This window comes from Mesoplodon densirostris, chromosome 16 (assembly GCF_025265405.1).
Source record: "Mesoplodon densirostris isolate mMesDen1 chromosome 16, mMesDen1 primary haplotype, whole genome shotgun sequence".
Taxonomy (NCBI): Eukaryota; Metazoa; Chordata; class Mammalia; order Artiodactyla; family Ziphiidae; genus Mesoplodon; species Mesoplodon densirostris.
In genome coordinates, this window is record NC_082676.1 from 76,006,270 (window position 1) to 76,027,627 (window position 21,358).

At 40.4% G+C, this 21,358-nt stretch overlaps 1 protein-coding gene across 1 annotated transcript in view; it reads left to right on the top strand.

Moving 5' to 3' along the window:
* The window catches only part of PLCB4 (phospholipase C beta 4), a 419,094-nt gene that overhangs the window by 270,936 nt on the left and 126,800 nt on the right, over positions 1 to 21,358 (top strand). The window contains exons 5-7 of the mRNA XM_060120154.1: positions 15,355 to 15,435; positions 16,241 to 16,300; positions 17,334 to 17,477. Coding sequence (XP_059976137.1) covers positions 15,355 to 15,435; positions 16,241 to 16,300; positions 17,334 to 17,477 — 285 coding nt within the window. The remainder of the gene's footprint in view (positions 1 to 15,354; positions 15,436 to 16,240; positions 16,301 to 17,333; positions 17,478 to 21,358) is intronic.

Below are 21,358 nucleotides of genomic sequence, written 5' to 3' on the forward strand. Positions count from 1 at the left end.
GCCAGCTAGCCTGCAGTGGTTCTCAAAGTGTGATCCCTGCAGCAGCCTTAGCTGCACATGCAGAACTTGTTAGAAGTGCCAATTACAGGCTCCACCCCAGACCTACTGAATCGGGAATGGCAACTGCAGGTGGACTCCAACAGTCTGTGTTTTAAGAGCCCTCTGGGTGATCCTGATGCAGCTCGAATTTAACAACTACTGGGCATAGGGCAAGGGAAGGAGTTTTAGACTTCCTTAGAAGGAAAAAATAAAATAAAGTCCTTTACAACTAATCTCACCAAACAGGCAATTCAGATAAACAGGGGAAGACCTTTCACTAAAAGAGACTTTTCTTTTTTCCAGAGGAGTTGAACGTATTAGATTTTATTGAGCTCTTCTAGGTGCCAGGCACAGTGCTAAGCAGTTGACGTCAGTCATCTCTTTAAATCCGCAGGTGGTTGCGAGGATGAAATGAGATTGTTTTCCACATTACACAGGTGGGGAAAGAGAAGCTTAAATCAGTTAAGAAATTGCCTACTACCCAACATGTAATCATGGACAGAGCCAGTCTCCAGAACTGATGTCTTGATGAAGAGAACATACAGGAATCACAGCTATCAGTACGATGACTTGACATCTTAGAATGGCTGCCATTTGCAAATGATGGGGTTCAGAATATGTCACCCCCAAATATGGCACCTTTAGCATATTGAGTATTTTAAGGTGAAGGAGTTTGAGAAAACAGCAAAGCAGGACGGTCACTCTGACCCTCCCATGACTCCCCATCTCTCCTCTGAAACAGGTCATAAAACCCACATGTGAGAGGTGTGCTTCCTACTCCCGGACAAAAGGGGGATCCTTATCTTTTGAAGAAAAAGGGGCTCTGAGAAGAATCTGAACAAACAGCCCTTCCGAAGTCCCCCCCTCCCAGTTTATTACACTTACCTCATACTCCTTGACTCTCATATTTCTCCACAACTGTCTACTCTTCCGCAAACCCAGCGCAAAAATACTCAAGCTTAACTGTTTCTTCTAGTCCTCGTTTTCATATAAGGGCTCCCAAGTCACCTAAAACTTATATTAAATACATTTATATGCTTTTATCCTGCTGATTTGTTTTGTCAGTTTAATTTTCAGACCCAGCCAGGGACCCTAAATAGGTCAAGGAAATCTTATTGCTCCCCTACACAAAGAAACATTTTTTGCGGAAATATGTATGATTGAAAAAAAAAAAAACCCAAACTACCTATTGAAAAAACACTTTCTGAAGTTCCTTAATGAAGGCTGTTTAACTCTTTTAGTCACCGATTTGCTTTATCTATTTAAGACCACAATTATTATATTACTACAGGCAGGAGTTCTTAACTGTATTCTGCTAAAGAAATGAGGATGGGCAAAAAAATTATTTTTCATTTATTTGCGCCTAAGAGCAAATAACTGCCTCATAAGCAACCCTAAAAACACTAGTACCTCTACCTTAGAATCAGTGAAAATCAGCATTTAAGGATAAAAAAGTACTAAGCAGGACTTTTTTAGTCTTTACATTTTGGGGGAAGGACACCCCACACAACTAGATAAAATGTACTATATGAAAGGAATATAATATTTCCTTTCTTTGCTTTTTTTTTTACATTTCCTTTTTTAATGAAATATTTTATTTACTTTTAATTTTTATTTACCTACTTATACAAATTTTTATTGAAGTATAGTTGATTTACAATGTGATGAACTTATTTTTTTAATTTAATTTTTATTTTCTATTGGAGTATAGTTGATTTATGATGCTGTGTTAGTTTCAGGTGTACAGCGAAGTGATTCAGTTATACATATACATATTTCCATTATTTTTCAGATTCTTTTCCCATATAGGTTATTATAGAATTTTGAATAGAGTTCCCTGTGCTATTACATTTCCTTTCAATCAATAGAAATAGACATAAAATATCCTCAGCAGGGAAACCTGTCTTTTAATACTGAATATTGATTCTGATAAATTAATAAGAAACACATGGTTTTTAAACTGCTTATTCTTAAAACCATAAATAGTAGGCAATTGCTCTGAAATCCTGCCTCATCAAAACATTTAATGAAGCGGATGGGCTGAGCCAGAATAGCTTCCCAGGAATGTAAGCCAACATACTCTTTCTACTAAAGAGTCACCCTGAGGACAGTTTTGCTGCTGCCTCCAGTGCTCTCCTACTGTGGATTGTCTTCTTACAAGTACCTAAAAGGGCCGATGATTCTCTCAACTTTGGTGAGATGCAAAAAGGAGCCTAGTTTTTGGATGCTCAGCAGAGCCAAGTTGCCAGGATATTGTTTGCAAATAAAGGGTTTGTACTAAGTGGTATTTAGGGTGAAATCTTTGCCAGAGAACTCTTTCTTGAAGAGTTTGAAGTACACATAGTTGGTTAAGGGCATGGGTTTGGAGTTAAACAGAAATAGCTTCAACTTGGGCTTTGCTGCTCAAGAGATATGACCACGAGCCAGTCTTAAACCCACTAGGCACTAAGCCACAGCTTCCTTGTCAGGAAAATGGGGGTGATAATACCTACCTCACAGAGCCATGATGAGGAATAAGTAAGATGGATCTTTTTACAGTGTAAGTTGGAGTATACCCCTCTTCTACTTTAACCCTTCAGTGGCTTCCTACTTCATCCCAAATAATTTCCAGAGTCCTCCTTGTCCCCTTACAAATCCCTTATAAAACCCATCACTTCATTGTCCCATTGATGTTCCCTGGAAGTATTAGACACAAACCTCAGGGCTTTTGCACTTGCAGCTTCTGCTCTGACTGCTCTTCTCCATGTATCATCAGTTCTCCTGGTTTACTTCCTCACTTCTTTCCAGTTTTCCTCAAAGTCACCTCATCTAAAGAGGCCTTCATCATCATCTTATTTAAAAAAACACATGTGCCCGTGTGCACGCACACACACACACACACACACACACACACCTTACCTTTTAGATTTTTTTATCTTCACATTTATCAATTCCTGATATATTATTTATTTGCTCGTTGTTCATTGTCAAAGTCACACATAGAATATAAACCAAGAGACAGATACATTGTTTTTGTTTACTGCTATGTCCCCAGCAGGGAATTCATTCATCGCCTCACAGATATTTAATAAGCATCTCTGATGATCCAGCAATTCCTTGGTTACATATCTGGGACTCAAATTGATTGTTATTTAAATGGTTCCTAATTTGTAAAGACTTTTAAGGGTCCTAAGAAACTGGAACTGGAGCTCCTTTAGGGCAACCTGGAGAAGGGTTAGAAAGGGATCCCATCTGTGGCAGCCGTGGAGCTGTGCCATTTACATCTCCGTCCAAGACAAAACTGTCACTAGGAGTGCAGTCAGTGGGACGGCCTCCCCTGCAGCATCCTCACCCCTGCAACATTCAGCCGAGGCTCCCAGCCAACGAGTGACATGGCAGAGACTGGAGCCAACCCTTTCCTGCCCCAGGTGAGGCTCCTCTGGTGGGTGGTTGTTGCTCTGGGGCTCCCATCCACCTTGCAGAGACGCTCTCAGAGCTGCCCTGCAGTCTGAGACCCTTCCTACCCGCTCATCCTTCCTCCCTCCTCTGCTTTCACAGTCATTAGTCTTGCCATGGGGTTTGAAGGCTCTCCCTGCCTACTCCTGTTTCTTCTCCCCTTTCTCTTTCATACGCATTTCCCGTAATCAATTAATTCCCCATAATCAATCAAGTTCATCTTGGTGTCTGTTCCTAGATGACCCGACTCTTGCAACAGCCCTTCCCTCAGGGTAGAAGAGTCATGTGCTAAACCTTTGGACTGCAGTTTTCTGAAGCCAAGTCTGTGCTCAGAATTCTCTAGGTTGGGAGCAGTGGTCCTCCTGTGCATGTGCCAGTGATTTCTGCCCCTCCTTTAGACACAATAAAAAATGATAGAACCAGGATTGGTCCTTAGAGCCAGTGGGGACTGTGTATCTTTGAAGCCTAAACATAAGCTATTTCAGAAGATAAAAGCGGAAAGGGAGTGACATCTCATGCAGCTAATGTTAAGAAAAAGCATTTTTACAAGCTGGACTATTTAAGTGGGCAATGCCAATATTCAAAGGGAAATTCCGTGAAAGTTATTTGAGGTTCCTTTCCTTTCAGTGACTCTATTCAACACAGACTGTCATCTCCCTTTGGCCCTAGTTCAAAATGTTATTTCTTTGATCAGCCTCTTCAGATGTATGTCTTCTGTGTTGCTATATGTATAATCCCTGGCTAGTTGTAATTTATTATCCTGAAACTGAACGTGTTTTTATTAGAAGTGGTTTACTGAAAAGAAGGATCTACTAACTTATGATCCTGTTTCAAGTGCTTATGCAAAGCACATCTTCCGACGTTCTTAGAATTTTTTTGGAGGGGGAGGATGTTAAAGAAAATGTTATTCATGACACTTGTTAAAAATAAGACAGACTGTGTTCAGGAGACTACTACAATGGGGCTTTTGCAGGAGGGGAGAGAAGTTGAGCTCAACTTTGAATACAATAAGGAAAAAAAGATTTATAGCCAAGGAGTAGGTTGGGGGGTGGGTCAATGGATGGAGAATTACTAAGAGGAAACATCAGGGGTAAGGAGAGATTTGGGCTAAACCATCGTAGTAGGATTCTTGCTGAAGGCAAGCCAGGATTATCAGACATCACCTGGGAGATGGTGGAGGTTGAAGAACCAGATCAGATACCAAGGGTGATTAGATACTGAGGGTGGAGGATTCTAGCTAAATCAACTTATTAGCAGGATTCTTGCTAACACTGGGCAATGCAAAGACAGACACAGAAGTCCAAAAGTCAAGGCCTATTTGGGAAGAAGATTCAGAGGAGCCTGACTAAAGTTGGCTCAAGGAGAGAATCTTTGGGGTGGGATGTGTGTGTGGCGGTGGTGGTGACATATGTTTTTAATATTTGTTGTAAATGTTTGTTACGAAAAACATTTCTTTTCCTTCCTGGCTCTGAGTAAGCTGGTCTTCTTTCATTTTTCTCATTTTAGTTGCTACAGCAACTGATTTGACTAACATGACTGTTTTCCTTCCCAAGAAAGTTACTTTCTTGAGTGACCACCCACTCCATCGAAAGGCATGTTTTGTTGACTTTCTTCTTCTTTTTGCACTCTGAGAGGTAATTGGCGAATATCTTAGGAATAATTTCTTCAAGTGTTGTCTGACAAAAATCAGGGAGCCTGTCTCAGTGCCCTGCTACAAGACAAGAGTGCTCTCAGAGTCTAAGTGTTCATACTTGGCCTCAAAATGCCCACAACAGAGATGCTTCTGGGAGAGGGTAGGACAAAGAGAGACAGATACAGGGTTTGACATCTCAAACTGGCAGACCTTAAAAGTTAAGACCCAAAGATTCAATATCTTTATCTGGAAGTAAAAGAGAAAATGGAGATTCCTAAATATTGAGGACCATAAAGTGAGCAGACAGAAATATAGAGTTTGACTCTTTCAGGTGGATCATCTGAGCAATTCCTTCTTCTTCCCAAATTCAGATCCTAATCGAGCTGATCAGCTTCTCACAGAGCCAAGGATATGTCAGAGCCCTTGTTAATAGCAAACACCATCAGGCCCACTTTCAGTTTCTTTTTAAAAGATGACATAAAATGTCAGAAAAGGTGCTGTGCCTTCCTCTTGCTCGTTTTCAGCAGCCTTCATCGACTCTCCCAAACCAGGTCACTTTGAAAGGTGACAATGATGTTCTTCATTTCTGAGGTCAGAATAAAATGAAATGAATGGGTTAAATCCATCTACTTGTTATCAAAATAAGGGTTCCCTGTATTTCACGATCATTGCTGAAATCGGCTCTCTAAATGCTCATAGTTGGCTACTGAGAAGGAGAACTTTTCATTTCTGCTTCTGTGGAATTGAGAAGATAGATAGCAGGTCCAACACCTGTAAAACACGCCTAACAATCTCTTGATTGCCCCTCAGTATCTGAGAGTGAAATCAAGGATGTGTGAGGCAGGGGCTCCCAACCCAGGGACGGTCTCCTCTGGTCGCTACTCCCCAACATGCCCTTGAAGAAGGAAGAACTAAAACTTCGTTCTGATGGCTTGCCCTCTGTGCCTGATGTGGACTGAGGCTGCTGGGGGCACAGAACAAAGCCTGACCTCTCTGAGCAGAAACCACACTTTAGCGAGTCTAGCTCCACAGTAATTTACAAGCTCTGGGTTATCCTCATGTGTAGACCTCCCGATCTGAATTCTGGATCGGTGGAAATAAGCGCTCACGGTACCACTGTACATCATGAAGACCCAGCTGACAGAGATGCTTTCTCCACCATGATGTATTGATATAATTCTGCCACATATTATCTGTGCCCTCTTGGGTGACTTGCTAATCTCAGAGAAAATCTGTCAGGTAGGGGAGGTGACATTTACCACATTTGTTTCTTGGATGATTCACCATAAACAATACTAGAAACATGAGTCATAGTCACTGTCACTGTGTTCTTATATTGATAATCAGTAATAATGTAATGGGTTCAGGTTATGCATCAAGCCCTGCAGTGCCCACAGGTGGCGTGTAAGATGTGTTATTTTCATGTTGCCATCCCTGCTTTTGGAGATGAAGAGACAAAGCTCAAATAAGCCTGTAAGTGTCCAGCCACGTTTGGGTCAGGTCTGTTGGACCCTAAAATCAATGTAACATGCCCAGTAGTTTCAGGTGTTCATGAAATGGGCTTCGTGCTTATTTACACATGTTTCTTCCACATCCCAAAGTCTGCTGTAGTGCAGAAGTAGGTGCCACTAGATAAAATGCATTAGGGATTTAAGTTGAAGACAGAAAAAAAAATGGGAAAGTACATCAAATTAGGGGTAAAATTATCAGGCAGCCACTCTATGGGCAGCAAAAATGTCCCATAAAATTGAAAGAATTTTTGATCATGGTGGCCAGAGTAATGCAGGAAAGAAAAACAGTTATAGGATTCAAAGTGTCTGTCAGATTACAAGGAAAGCAATAGATTAGGAAAAATAATTTTTCTTTATACCAGGATCCAAGACAAAATTCTGATAGCTTTCTACAACAACCCGGTAATAAATACAGTCTGTACAGTTGGTGGAGTTCACAAGAGAATCCTTAAAAATGATGTAACTAGAACTGAAGCATTTCCGAAGCCCTTCTGACCTGAGTGATGGTCACTGGCCTTCAGTGATGAGGAGAACAGCAAAGCCTCCTTCAGATGTGATGCTGAGCAGTTCCCTGGGCCCACTCCCTGACAATGTCTCTTCCTCACTTACAGGTCTCAAAGCAGGTGTGATGCAAATGCGTGCTTCAGTGTAGCCATCAATCTCAGCTCTGCCCCACCAGCTACATGACACTGGGCAAGACGCTTAATTTCCATACTTCAACGGCCCCCTCCTCTGTAAAATGGGAATAATAATAGTACCTCCCTCATGGGAAATTGGGCGGTTAATAAGTTAATGTGTACAAAGCTCAGACCATTGCCTGGTGCTTAGTTAGCATTGTTTTGGTGTTAGTGGTTTATAATGTTATTTATATTTGGTTAGACCCTTTGTGGCCTTTCTCTAACTCGGACTTCACTTGTCCCTCTTCAGCCTTAACAGCCCTTTCTCTTCCTCCAGTGTTGATCAAACCATGTTTACCCAAAGGAGGAGCCTCCAAGGCAGTGTTCACTCACTGACAACCCAAACACCCACTGATTTTAGGCAGAGTGGGACCTGCTCGGCAAGGTTGACAGGGTAGAACAGACCCAGGCTTTGGAATCAGAGAAACCAGCTTGAATCCCAGGTCTGTTATTTATCCACTGTAGCTTTAAAGAATTGACTCTCCTTCAAACATTTTTCCCCTTATTTCTAAACACTGCATGTCTGATAAGGTAACCACTAATCATACCTGGCTGTTTAAATGAAAATGAAAAGTACAGTGCCCCTGTCACACTAGCTACATTTCAAGGGCTTCATAGCCCCATGTAGCCTTCATGGCCTCCACGTTGGGCTGTGTTCATCTGGCACGTTTGCATCATCACAGAAAATCTATTGAACAGTGTTGGATAGTAGCCCTGAATTACACAGTAGTTTTCTCCTAACTATTACCAGTTATTTGGCATTGACCTCGTCCCAGGCACTTGGGCTTTCTCAACTTTGAGAGCCATGTGAAGTTGGTAGCAGTTTTCTCAAGTTACAGGTGAGAAAAGTGAAGCTTGGAGAGATGAAATGGCACCAGTGCAAGATTCTCTGGCAGATGCCTGGTGAGGAGGCTGACAGTCAAACCCAGGAAGGATAAGCAACAAGGTCTGGGCCACAGTGCACCTCCTAGAGGCTCACTTTCTCAGAAATCAGGAGTCTCATGATGGAATGTGGAAGTCCTCACTCATTTCACTCCTTCTATATTGTAAGCCACCCATCCCATCACAAGCACAAAAGAGGCCCAGAACAGCTAATGTTTAATTGAAACAATGTGAAGTTAACATGTTTATTAACCAGCCCCAAATCACTATCTCTTCCCGGTAGTGAGACTTGACTCTTCCCTATTTGATGATGCAGACCCCACAGTAGAAAGATATAGTCATTCACAGTTAACTTAAGTAGTAATGGTGGGTGAGAGAGCAGGAGAGGGAAAGGTAAGAAATAACCACAAATTACAGTTAAAATAAAATCAACCACCTGTTATCACCTGTTATCTAGAAACCCCACCCAAATACTTTCCTCCTCTTTAGAGTATTTGGCCTGCTGAGATCTCTACCACTCCTTATGCAAAGAAATGGTATGAAATGTCGTTTAGCCAAATCACTTCTAAAATTGAAATAAAGGAAAAATATTTTTAATCTAAATCATTTTGAAAGTAACTTGAATCTTTGAAAGATAAATTGTGATATTGAATAATGTTGAAATAGCATGTGTTAGGGGAAAAATACACTAAACATAATGTTGAGACCAAGCTTTTAAATATACTCTATCCTTGATGAAATGGGGGCAGCATCTCTGGAAGCCCCGAGGGGCAAAAACCCCTCAGAACAGGGATCCTTGAGGCAGGAACAGCTTCTAACTGTAGCGATTCCAGCAAAAGTGATGCTTCTTGCTTCTTCCAAACAGAATGCCCCCCAATTACCAGCTTTTCCGCTTTCACAGGAGTTCCTGTTCCTTTCACACTGTCTCTCCCAATGGCCAAAGGAAAGAACTGGTTTGGGCTGGATGTGTTAACTAGTCCTTGAACTCTAAAGCGTGACTAATGAGTTTTAACTAGGTCCTATGAGAATTGAAATTCTGAGCCCCCTGGAAGAAGTTCCATTATGGTTTGCATCCTTACCAGAGGATCCCACTACCATCTGTTAATTGCAAACAAACAGATTTGTGAAGGAGCAAGGGCCCAGCTTCCTTTGACATCTCCCCTGCCACACTCAAGTCTGGAGGAAGATTTTCCTGACAAGGGAACTAGGGATATTATTGCCTCAGTGTGGTCACGAGGCCACAGTCCAAGTTCTGGTCAGTAGGTACCTGTGTGAAATTTAAAACTGCTATTAGGGGAAAAGAATAGAGAATGTGTGGGAGCTGCAGAGAAATCTAAATAGGTTGGGTTTCAGTTCCTTTCAGCTGATTGTCACATACCCCTCAGGTCTGTTCTCTGATTTTCATGGGTAGTTTGAATCCACTTGGTCTGAGAATTTTCTGGTAACAGTCAACAAGTTTATTGTGGTCTTTGTTGGAAACCTTGTCATTAGCATCTATCACGGCTCCTTAGAGGTCTCACTGGAGAATTTCTGTTCTGGCAGTTGATTCTCCTAACATCTGATGTTTCTTTATTTATGAACTATATGTATACCTGGTAAATGATATTTTTCCCCTTTTGCTTTTGCTGCTAGGGAGCCCAGTGCCAAATAGGCACCTAATTCTCATTGTGTAGGACCTTTTAACAAGTATTTCTAAAAGCTCTTTTACTCTGTCCTTATTTTTCAAATTTGCCATATTTTTCTTCTCCTTCCTTAGAGTTCTCATCCCATTTTGCAAAGGATCTCTTTGCAGGGGCATTTGAACAGTGCTCCTGGTCCAACATGGATTCCTAGGAGGTACCCCAAAGCCACACTCAACCTCTAAGATGAGCTTGTATGACTTAGAAAAAGGTGCTGCTTCCTCTAGGCAGACAGCCTCAGGGTGGTGCCCTGGTATTTGTAGGTCTGTCTGTGGCAGCCCTCCAGGGACTGACCCTGATGGGCTCTGGGCCTGGTGCAGCCCCCTCAACTTGAGTAACTTCTCGTTTATGTTTTATATATTGGCCTACTGTGATATATTTCATTTGAAAAAAATTATTTTCTTATTTTTTTAAGTCCATGAATTTAGTTTCAGTGTGCCTTTGGTGTGCTAGGTGCTTGGAACACAAACGTGAACAAGAAAGTTTCAAGGACTCTGCCCTCACAGAGGTTATATTCAGATGTGGGAGCCAGGCAATAAATCAATAAATAGTGAAATAATTGCAGACTGTGTTTTGTTGCAAGCAAGGAAATAATCAGGATACTGTAATAGAAAATAAAAATAGAAAATAAAATATTAGGGAGGTAAGGGAAAACCTCTCTGAAGAGGGGGATAATTAAGACAAGACCTGTAGGATGAAGAGGAGCTAAGGACAGTAGGAAGAGACTTCTGGGCAGGAGGAATAGCAAGTGCAAAGACCCTGAGGCTAGAAGAATTTAAGAAGTTCAAGGAAAAGAGTCCTGATGGTTGTAATGAACAAGAAGGAACACAAAGGCAGAAAGTGGTGTGAGATCAGGTCTCTAGGACCCAGATTATGCAGGACATTTTAGGCCATGCTAGGAGTTGGGATTTTATCCTAGATATGATGGGGATCTATTAAATGACTTTAGTGAACTGATTAAAAGTTTGGAAAGTCAATATGGCTGCTGTGGAAAGAAAGAGTAGAAGTGGGAAGATCAGTCCATGGGAGATGCTAGGAGTTGGGATTTTATCCTAAATGTGCTAGGCATTGGGATTTTATCCTAAATATAATGGGGATCTACTAAATGATTTAAATGAACTGATTAAAACTTTGGAGAATCAACATGGCTGCTGTGGAAAGAAAGAGTGGAAGTGGGAAGATCAGTCCATGGGAGAGATGGTGATGCTTTGGACCAAGGTGGTGGTAGTGGAGATGGAACAAAATGGATATATATGAAAAATGCTATGAAAATGAAATCAGGAATAGAGAGTCAAGGATGACTCTTAGGGGAATTCCCTGGTGGTCCAGTGATTAAGACTCTGTGTTCTCACTGCCGAGGACCCAGGCTCAATCCCTGGTCAGGGAACTAAGATCCTGCCAGCTGAGCAGTGTGGCCAAAAAGAATAAAAAGAAAAAAGAAGGATGACTCTCAGTTTCAGTAAATGGATAGATACTAGTGACATTTATTGAGCCCAGAAAGTCTTGTGATGGTGAGGCTTAGAGAGATAAGGGTGAGGAGTAAAGAATTCAGCTATGAATGTGTTAATTTTGAGACATCTGTGTGGAGATGTCAAGTAGAGAGTTAGATGTCTGAATTGGGAACTCAGAGAAGACTGGGCTGCTGTTATAAATTTGGGAGTCATCAAGAAATAGATGGTATTAAAGCCCTGGGGTTAAAGGAGGTCTAGGAACGTAGTGGAAATGAGAATTCCCAGAGCCACTTCCTGGGGAACATGTAGAAGCTGGGTGTAGAAGGAAAAGAACTTAAAGGAACAGAACACAGTCAGAATATCAAGATTCCAGAGTTTCCAAAAGAAGGGAATAGTCAGCCGCTCAGAGATCAAATCAAAGGAGAAAATGAATGTGCACACTACATTTGGCAGCATGAACATAAGTCATGGTGGAACTGGCAGAGAAATGTTAGCAAGTGATAGAAACAGAGGGCAGATGGAATTGGTCAGAGATGGTAGGGAAGGGAGATAGTAGAGACAGTGGCTAGAGAAAGACTCTTCAAGATATTATGCCCTGAAAGGGGATGGGAGACATGAGGGAGTAAATGAAGGAGGAAGTGTTGATGGCTAGAACATATTTGTGTGCTGATCAGAATGATCTAATAGAGAAAAAATTTGAGTATTGGGTGGTGATAAACAGAAGACTGAAATCCTTGTGTAGGTGAAAGAGGATGGAACCTGGAAGAAGATTGAATCTGGAGCAGAAGTGGGGGGATTGACCTTTGATGGGAGAAAGTGTGTTTTATTAGGAGGAAAGATGGAGAAAGTTCTCCTCTGAAGAGTTTCCTTTAATCAGTGAAGCCCAGTAATTGGCTGGGAGTAAAGGGGTATGAGAAGAAGCAATGAGATAGTCCTTTCAAAGAGTGGGGAACCTTTTTTTTTTTTAAATGTTGGGGGTAGGAGTTTATTAATTAATTTATTTATTTTTGCTGTGTTGGGTCTTCGTTTCTGTGCAAGGGCTTTCTCTAGTTGTGGTTAGCAGGGGCCACTCTTCATCGCGGTGCACAGGCCTCTCACTATCGTGACCTCTCTTGTTGCGGAGCACAGACTCCAGACGCGCAGGCTCAGTAGTTGCAGCTCACGGGCCTAGTCGCTCCGTGGCATGTGGGATCCTCCCAGACCAGGGCTCGAACCCGTGTCCCCTGCATTAGCAGGCAGACTCCCAACCACTGCGCCACCAGGGAAACCCCTTTTAAGAAAGAATTACAAGGTTGAAAGTCATGTTGACTGTCCTTTTGAAGTTGATAATCTTGAATTTAAACCAAAGCCAGACAATCCAGTTTTGTGGTTTTCTTTCATCAAGTTCAGCAAGAAAAAAATGGACAGGATGGACTTAGTTTTTTGGCCAAGAAAACAGAAAATGAGACATAGGAGTTGAGGGTGTCTGTGAGGGAGTGATTGTAATATTGGACCATGGAAATAAGCTAGACAGGGATGGAAGTAAAAGGAGGAGAAGTCTGGTGGTTAGTGAGAGATTGGCAGGGTTAATGAAGAGGAAGTTGCAAGAAGTCAAATTAATACAGGAGAGTGAGGACTGTAGAGCTAGGGCTAAAAAGCATCAGATGGAAGGGTCCAAGGGTGGGATGTTTAGGAATCCAAATTTCCAGGTGGCGGTAAGGTCTGAGGGTACTAAGTAATTGAGAGAGGAAGAAAGAAAAAACTCCTTGCAGTTAAGAAAGCCAAGGAACTGAAAGTTCCACCTCAAAATAAGCTGGAAAATCATTCTTATTTGTCATGTATATTTCCTGGATCATCTCAAATCCTTATTTGGAATTGGATAGGGTGCACATAAGTAAATAATAATGATGGTAGCTGATTCATTGTGGATCTACTCTGTAAAGACCACTTTAGGTCATACTTCTGAACACTAAAATTCTTTATTACTGTTAGGATATTACTTGGGAAGTATTCTAAAATATGTTCATTCTCATAGTTTAATTAATTGATTATTCTAATTTCTCAGTTAGTAATGATATAAGACATTTTGGTTCAAGTTCAATACCTTTTCGTATGACGTACAACACCTTTCTTATCTAGCCTTATTTACATGTCTAGTCTCATCCCCTACCATCCCGTTAAGATATTCTAACCACACTGGCTCCTCATAAGTCCCCACTGGCAGGTAAAGCCTACATGCCTGCCATGCTGCTTCACCTGGATCACTTCTGCTCATCCTCTAAGACCCATCTGAAATGTCAACTTCTGGGTCAAGCCTTTTCTAAAAAGTTGAACCATCTAAAAGTGTATTTTTGTGGGTCAAAGACATCACATATTGGCAATTTCACATTGATCATAATTTGCTACCAAAAATATAAACCTGAACTACACGTGAGGGATGGTAGCTACCACTTACTGAACTGTAACTATGTGATTCACATTCATGGTAAAAATGTAAAGGTACTTTAAATTTATCATCTCATTTCATTCCCTAAAAGGTGGGTGTAAGTACTTCCTTTTATTAGATAAGGATTCTGAGACTTAAAAAGGGTCTTTGCAAGAGAAGGTAAATAATAAGTGGCAGAACCGGGGTTTGATTCCAAAAGCAAAGGTCACATTATGCTCCTTCCTTCGTCTTATTCATCTCTGTGACTACAGTGCTAAGCACGAACCTGGTACAGAGTTGAAATAACTATGATAATTCTTCACCTGTCCAAAAACTACCCAAATAAATTTAAAAGTTGGCTTTGTTCAGGGCCCCTCCTACTCTAAATTCTGACACATTAAGGTGGCCAAGTCTCTTGACATTGGAGTTACATTGATGAATGTTGCTGCTTCCTTGGAATTTGGAAAGATGTGTTTTGGTGGGTGAAACTGAGAGCCTGGACTACAGTTAAAATCTTATTCCAGTAATTGCTCTTTGTTTGAAGTCACACCCTGCTCCTGTTTGCCAGGCAGGTTCTCTATAGCAGGGTTGTAATTATCTAGGAGGACAAGTTCTTTAGATCACGAGAAGAATGAGTGGATTTGTTGACACATGGGTGCCAAGTCTTGATGTAATGCAAACAGAGGGCAGAAGTATCTTGATTCATTCCCTGAATGCCCTTTTGCTTCCATTGACATAGAACTTCCCTGGCGTTCTTAAGAAAAATGTTGCTTTCTTGCTAAAATAAAGACCAGGAATCCTTTGGCAAATACAACTTAGCTGCTCTAGGGCCCCTGAATTTGGCTAACATCCATCTTGATTCGAATTTTGATTCTGTAGTTTTCAACAGAGTTCCTCATGTCCACAGCAGTGGTTCTCAGACTTTAGTGAGCATTAGAATTACCTGGAGGGCTTTTTGGAACACAGATTTCTGGTTCCCACCCCAGAGACTCTGATTCAGTCTGTCTGGCCTGGAGCCTTAGATTCTGCCAATTCAGTCAGTCTCCCAGGTGAGGTTGAAACTGCTGGCCCCAGGACTACACTTTGAGTAGCTTAAAATCTTGCTTAAGTCCTGGTTTATGGGACACCAAGTGAGGTTGAATATAAAAGCAAAAAGCTCAGGAATTATCTGAGTAAACCTCTGAATGCTGAATTGTATAGACAAAAAAATAATAATAATAATAATAAAATAAATCAGTGACTTAAAAAAATTATCTCCTGATTTCTGACATTTTGTTAGAGACCAACAACAATTCCTCTTGTGTGGAGGGATACCAGTTGGCTGGAACTTGGGAGTCTTTCTTCTTTCCAGGAGCTCTTTTCCAAGATCTTAGAGCAAATTTCTCCTCTGTGACCTTCAGAACATTAGTGTGTTTTGTTCTTAAAACTACCCTAAACGAAGATGCTGTATAAAATTGATGTCTTTCAATGCAAAAATGAATGCAAGAAATTTTCAAAATGAAAACATTACATAATATAATAAGAAATGTGGTCATTAGATTCAGGATGCATTTTTCTTTTGTTTAGAGACTAAAAGATATTTGCATTTTTATTAGATTCAAAATGGTGTGAGTCATGCAGATCAACACATTTCTTTCTCACAGGAATCCTTTGTGTTTGAACCCAACTGCCTCTTCAAAGTGGATGAATTTGGCTTCTTTCTGACCTGGAGAAGTGAAGGCAAGGTATGTCTCAGAAAGAGCAAGCTGTTCCTTCTTGCTCTCAGGGTGAAGGCATTTCATTTTTCAACAAATGATGGAGTGCCTCTTGAGGGCATGGACCCTACGCTTATTCATTCATTCAAGACTTTTCAAAACATGTACTAGGAGTTGGGGATACATTGATGATCAAGGATGTGATCCTCATAGATTCCAGCCTAGGATCAAAGTCGCGCATCCAATAAAAAAGAAAAAAGTTACAAGTCATTGAGAATTGTGAAAGAGAAGTTCAGGTTGTTACACGAGCTTAAACAGGAAAGTCTGATTTAAGTCTTGGGAGTTAGAAAGGTTTCCCAGAAGAGAGATGTTCAAGCTGAAGTCTCAGGGGGGCATTTAAGGGCATTTTTATACCCCAGGCCTTAACACACAGCACAATGACACATTTCATGAACTTTTGGGTAAAATTTACAAAAAGTAGAATCAGAGTTATATAAAAGCTAGCATAGTCCCACTTACTATTTCATGTACACATATATATTTAATAATATACATACAGTATTAATGTTATTACATGTATAAAAGTAACATTTTATAAACATTTTATAAATAATTATTCAAAGTTGCATTCATACATATATTTGAAATGGAATGTCTGGGGCCTTGACTTTCTGACTGCTGGAAATTATTATTATTATTATTATTTGTTTTTAATCCCGCTTCTGACTTACTCTAGTGAGCATTGCCTTCATCATCACAAACATTTGTCACCTTGTCTGTGCCATAGGTCTGGCAGAATTTAGGCTCACTGCTATGCTAAATGCTCTCTTTGCAGGAAGGACAAGTTCTAGAATGTTCTCTCATCAACAGTGTTCGACTGGGAGCCACACCAAAGGTACCTGTGATTGGTGTTTGCTGGTCTACTAAACACAGAATGTTGTTTAGCCCGTTACTGCCCCCCAATAATCAGCTGGGAATGAAGAACCGACACAGTTTAGAAATCTCATCATTAGCTCACCTTGAAGGCTCAGTTTGCCTCTGAGAGAAAAAAGAAGGAAAGAGCGCATAAATCAGCCTTCTTCACAGTGATTGATTTGTTTGAATAAGAAGCTGTTTGCATAGTGGTGCTAGGAATTTAAAAGATGTTTTTTCCTAGAATATTTTAGCACAGTATTTATCCCCTTTTCCATAACAGCCCTGCAAGTTTTTAAATGTGCAAAATGAAATTATGTTCCTCACTTTGTTTTTTATTCTTTAGTGACCCTCTTTTATGTTAGTTACAATCTCTGTGTAACCATGTTGGCATTTCCCCCTGAGTTTTTGTGGAGGACAAAACCACTGTTTTTTTTTTTTTTTTTTTTTTTTTTTTTTTTTTGCTAATTAGGGTAAACTTACACAGTTTTCATTCCAGATGAGGATGCCAGGGCTCCTAGAGGTGCACACACTCACTCTTTGTGTCCAGACGGTTTGAAAGACTTAATCTCATTTTTGAGTAACTTGTGGTTGCTGGTTGTGGCAATGCCCTGCATATTTGCCTGAATCCTCAGTGACTGTTCTCTGTGAGAGATCCCTTTGACCTTTGTGGATGCAAGTAGGTCCCAGTCAGAGCCTTTCTGTCCTGTTGCCATCGTCTGGGTCCTCAGATAACTACAACCAGAAATCAAAAGAAAGACCCTCCCTCCCAGTCTTCTAAACCGATAATTTTATAATACTTTTCTTACCAAATGAGTTTCAGTCATGTGTAGTGTTAAAGATTTTACCTCCAGGAGTTTTAGAATAATGCCAGATATCTGGGCATTTTTAGATATAAAAAAAAATAAATTTTTGCCCTAATGTATGTTTTTTACATCAAACATAGTTTATTTTTACCATCTTTCTGCCATGCTCTGTGATCTAATGTATTTTTTCCTATTTGTCTACCTCAATAGGATCCCAAAATTTTGGCTGCTCTTGAAGCTATTGGAAAATCAGAAAATGACCTGGAAGGGCGGGTAGTTTGTGTCTGCAGTGGTACAGATCTGGTGAACATCAGTTTCACATACATGGTGGCTGAAAATTCAGAAGTAACTAAGGTATCCTCTGTGAAACAGCCTCCTTCCCTTCCCCACCATATGTACATATGTGGTGCACATAATTTTTCATGTATAATTGTAATATATATTTTAAATTGTAAAATAATTTAATTTAAATTTTAAAAAAATGATTCCATTGCCTTGTTGGAATGTTGGTCTAGAAAATTCAGCAAGCACAATACCCTTTTAGCATGTCCCTCATGTATGCCAAGAGCCCGAACACCTATTGTGTTATGTTGTAGGAGCCTCTCACACTGGAATGTACACAGGAATCACCTGGGATTTTGTAAAAATGCAGATTCTGATTCAGTAGGTCTGAGGTGAGGACAAATTCACTCTTTCTAACAAGCTCCCAGTTGATGCTTATGTTGCTGCTCTGAGAACCACACATTGAGTAGTAGCACTGCCCAGTAGAAAAATAATGCAAGCCACAGATGTAGTTTAAATCTTTCTAGTAGCCACAGGTTGAATTAATTTCAGTATTTTAGATTCCACATATAAGCGATATCATATGATATTTGTCTCTCTCTGTCTGGCTTACTTCACTTTGTATGATAATCTCTAGGTTCATCCATGTTGCTGCAAATGGCATGATTTCATTCTTTTTATGGCTGAGTAGTATTCCATTGTATATATCTACCACATCTTCTTTATCAGTTCATCTGTTGATGGACATTTAGATTGTTTCTATGTCTTGGCTATTGTAAACAGTGCTGCTATGAGCATAGGGGTGCATGTATCTTTTTGAATTCCAATATATCGTATTTTAACCCAATAGGTCATTTTAGCATGAAATCAATATAAAATCAGTTAACATATTTTACATTCTTCTATTTATACAAAGCCTTCAAAATCTGATGTGTATTTTCAATTCAGATGGGCCACAATTCAGTGGCTGCATATGGCTAATGGCTACCCTGTTGGACAGTGCAGGTCTATGTGATTAAGATATCTACCCCCACCCCCGGCATCAGCTATTAAAGTATTGGGTTATAATCCATCATAATACTGTAAACAGCCTACTATTGCCCTGGCAAGTGAGTCTCAAAGAGATTTTGGCCAAAGTAGAAAGCTTCAAATTTAAATCACTTTCCTGCAAGTCATTTGTCTTCAGGGTGGTTTTACCTGTGGATGGAGTGCCCATTATCTTTGCATAATATGTGTGAAGAGGCCTGAGCCTTTGCTCTACCATTGCAGAAATGTGGCTTTAGGGGATTGGGAAGGGGAGCACTTTATTTTCCCATTGATCCTGCAAGTAGAAGCTCAGTGCAGAGTCGAATGAGAAAGGCCATCATTAGAAATGTTGAAATTTAGAGCCTGAAGGGAATATATAGGTAAGATTATTTGATGAAATGGAGATGAGAAGATTTAACCCTGGGCCCAGAGCTAATGGGTACAGAATTGAGTTCTGAAGATTCCAAGACCATCTTTCTTTCACCCTCACTCACAAAGTGTGGTCCACATTCCAGCTACATAGGCCTCACCTGCGAGCTCCTTACACATCAGAGTCTTGGGTCCACCCAGACCTACTGATTCAGAATCTTCATTTCTAACAAGGCCCCCCAGTGACTCATATGTGCAGTAAAGTTTGAGAAGCTCCCAGCTGTGGCTTTGGGTCCAGGAATGGATGTTCCATGTGAAATGAGAGCCGTTGTTTCTGTCCTTGTGGTGGTTTCATGCTGTTTTCCCAGATCACCTTGCTTTGGGGAAACAGATTTTGCCTTCAAGTTCTTTCATTATTGTGCTCGTATCAACACCTTGTTTGAATGGTTTCTTGAACCCTGCTGATCTAAACAAGCATCGTTTCTTAGAGTTCACGCTTACGTTATTTGCTACAGAGGTCTTTCTGGTTGCTATTTGCAATAACAACATTCAATCCCAGAAGTCCATGCTGACCACCCAGGAAGAAAAAGACTTGTTAATCAGACAGAGATATTTAGCTGCCTGAAGTTTTGCAAAAACACAGTTCTGTAGACCAGTATGCCCTGGGTTTTGTCAATGCGTCATATTACAAGAAACAGTATGACTCCTATAAGCTTAAGAACCTGGCCTTGGGACCAGGTTGCCTGGGCTTAAATCCTTGCTCTTTCTCTTCCCAGCTGTGTGACTGAGACATGCAACTGGCCTCTGTGAGCGTCACCTTCTGCATCCATAAAATAAGAACAATACCAAAATGCCTGCTCTTAGGATTGTTTTATAGATTACGAGTTGTTACATGGAAAGTGCTTAGTGCACGGCCTTTCTCATCCAAAGCCCTCAATGTGTGCCTGATATGCTGATCACAGGGTCCTAGAATTTTAGAGCTAGAGATGGAACTTAAGCAGAGCTTCCCACCACCTCATTTGTCAGATGTGGCAAATGAAGCCAAGCAGTTACACAACAGGCTAGGCCAGAGTCCAGCCTAAAGCTCAGGCCTTCTGATTTCCCGAGTGATACTGTCCACCCCACCCCATCCCTGAGCAAGTACAGTCCTGGGAAGGTGGCTCAGATCAGTAAGCCCATAATGTTCTTACTTTCCATGGTTTGATTGTTGTCAGGCTTGGTTCCTTTTGTTTAAAAGTCATGGTGTGAAACCTATACTCATGAGTATGTGGTATATATGTGTATGTTCCAGGTGGAAGTTTATACTTTAAGATTTGATTTGGGGTGTTTTTGCAGTAGCATTTCCACTGAATTTAAGATTAGCTGGCCAAACAAGTAGGACTATAAAATAATTCTGTACTGGATTTTTAATTCAAACTCAATACTATTTGACCCTGCTCTTATTAAATAAACTAAATGTTTCAGCTTCTGGGAACTATTAGTTACAATTTTATAATTCATTAATAGTGTAATATGTAAATATTAATCTCACTGTCCAAACTAGACAGCCCATGCTTATTAGAGCATGTCCTTTTGGTTAATTGATACTTGGAAGATATTGAACAAATTTTTCACTTATGTGTACACATGTGTGGATAATCTTGCCTACTTCCTGATTTCAAAACTTAACTGTCTGCATCCAGATCATAATATTACCACCTCCAGCATTGACATTTTCCCCATCACCACTGCCTTATTCCTATGCCTCTATATATGTTACTAGCCCTAACAGAACACACAAACCATCAAAGTGAGAGGATTTATACAAAATACAGATGCAATTACCACAGATCAAAATGATGGCAGAATTCATAAATTAGATCAGATCAAGTGAGAAATGTAAAGATTTCCCAGTGTGCCTGAAATGGTGTTTGGGACTCAGCCTGTGGTGTCACTTTCACCTGAGTACAGCTAAGGAGCCTAGAATAGAATTATGGGACCATGGAATATGCTCTCTGTCCTCTTAGCTAGCAGTATTCTAGTCACTTTATCACAAAAGTCAGTTAACGCAAGTCATTTTTTAAAAAATATTTTTATTGGAGTATAGTTGCTTTACAATGTTGTTAGTCTCTACTGTACAGCAAATTGAATCAGCTATACGTACATCCCCTCTTTTTTGTATTTCCTTCCCATTTTGGTCACCACAGAGCATTGAGCAGAGTTCCCTGTGCTATACAGTAGGCTCTCATTAGTTATGTATTTTATATTTAGTACCAATAGTGTATGTATGCCAATCCCAATCTCCCAGTTCATCCCACCCCCGCTTCCCCCTTGGTATCCATACGTTTGTTCTCTACAACTGTGTCTCTATTTCAAGCAAGTCATCATTTTTAAAAATAACGCTTACAGACCTTAAATGCTTTATTTTAACTTGAAGTATATAAATGTGGTTCAATTGTTGACCCATCTTTTAACGTTAGGGCCGAGGTCTTTGCATTCAGTATGGGTCTGTAGGTGGGGGTTGATGTAGTTTTTCTTTTTAATTGAAATATGTATAGTTGATTTACAATGTTGTGTTA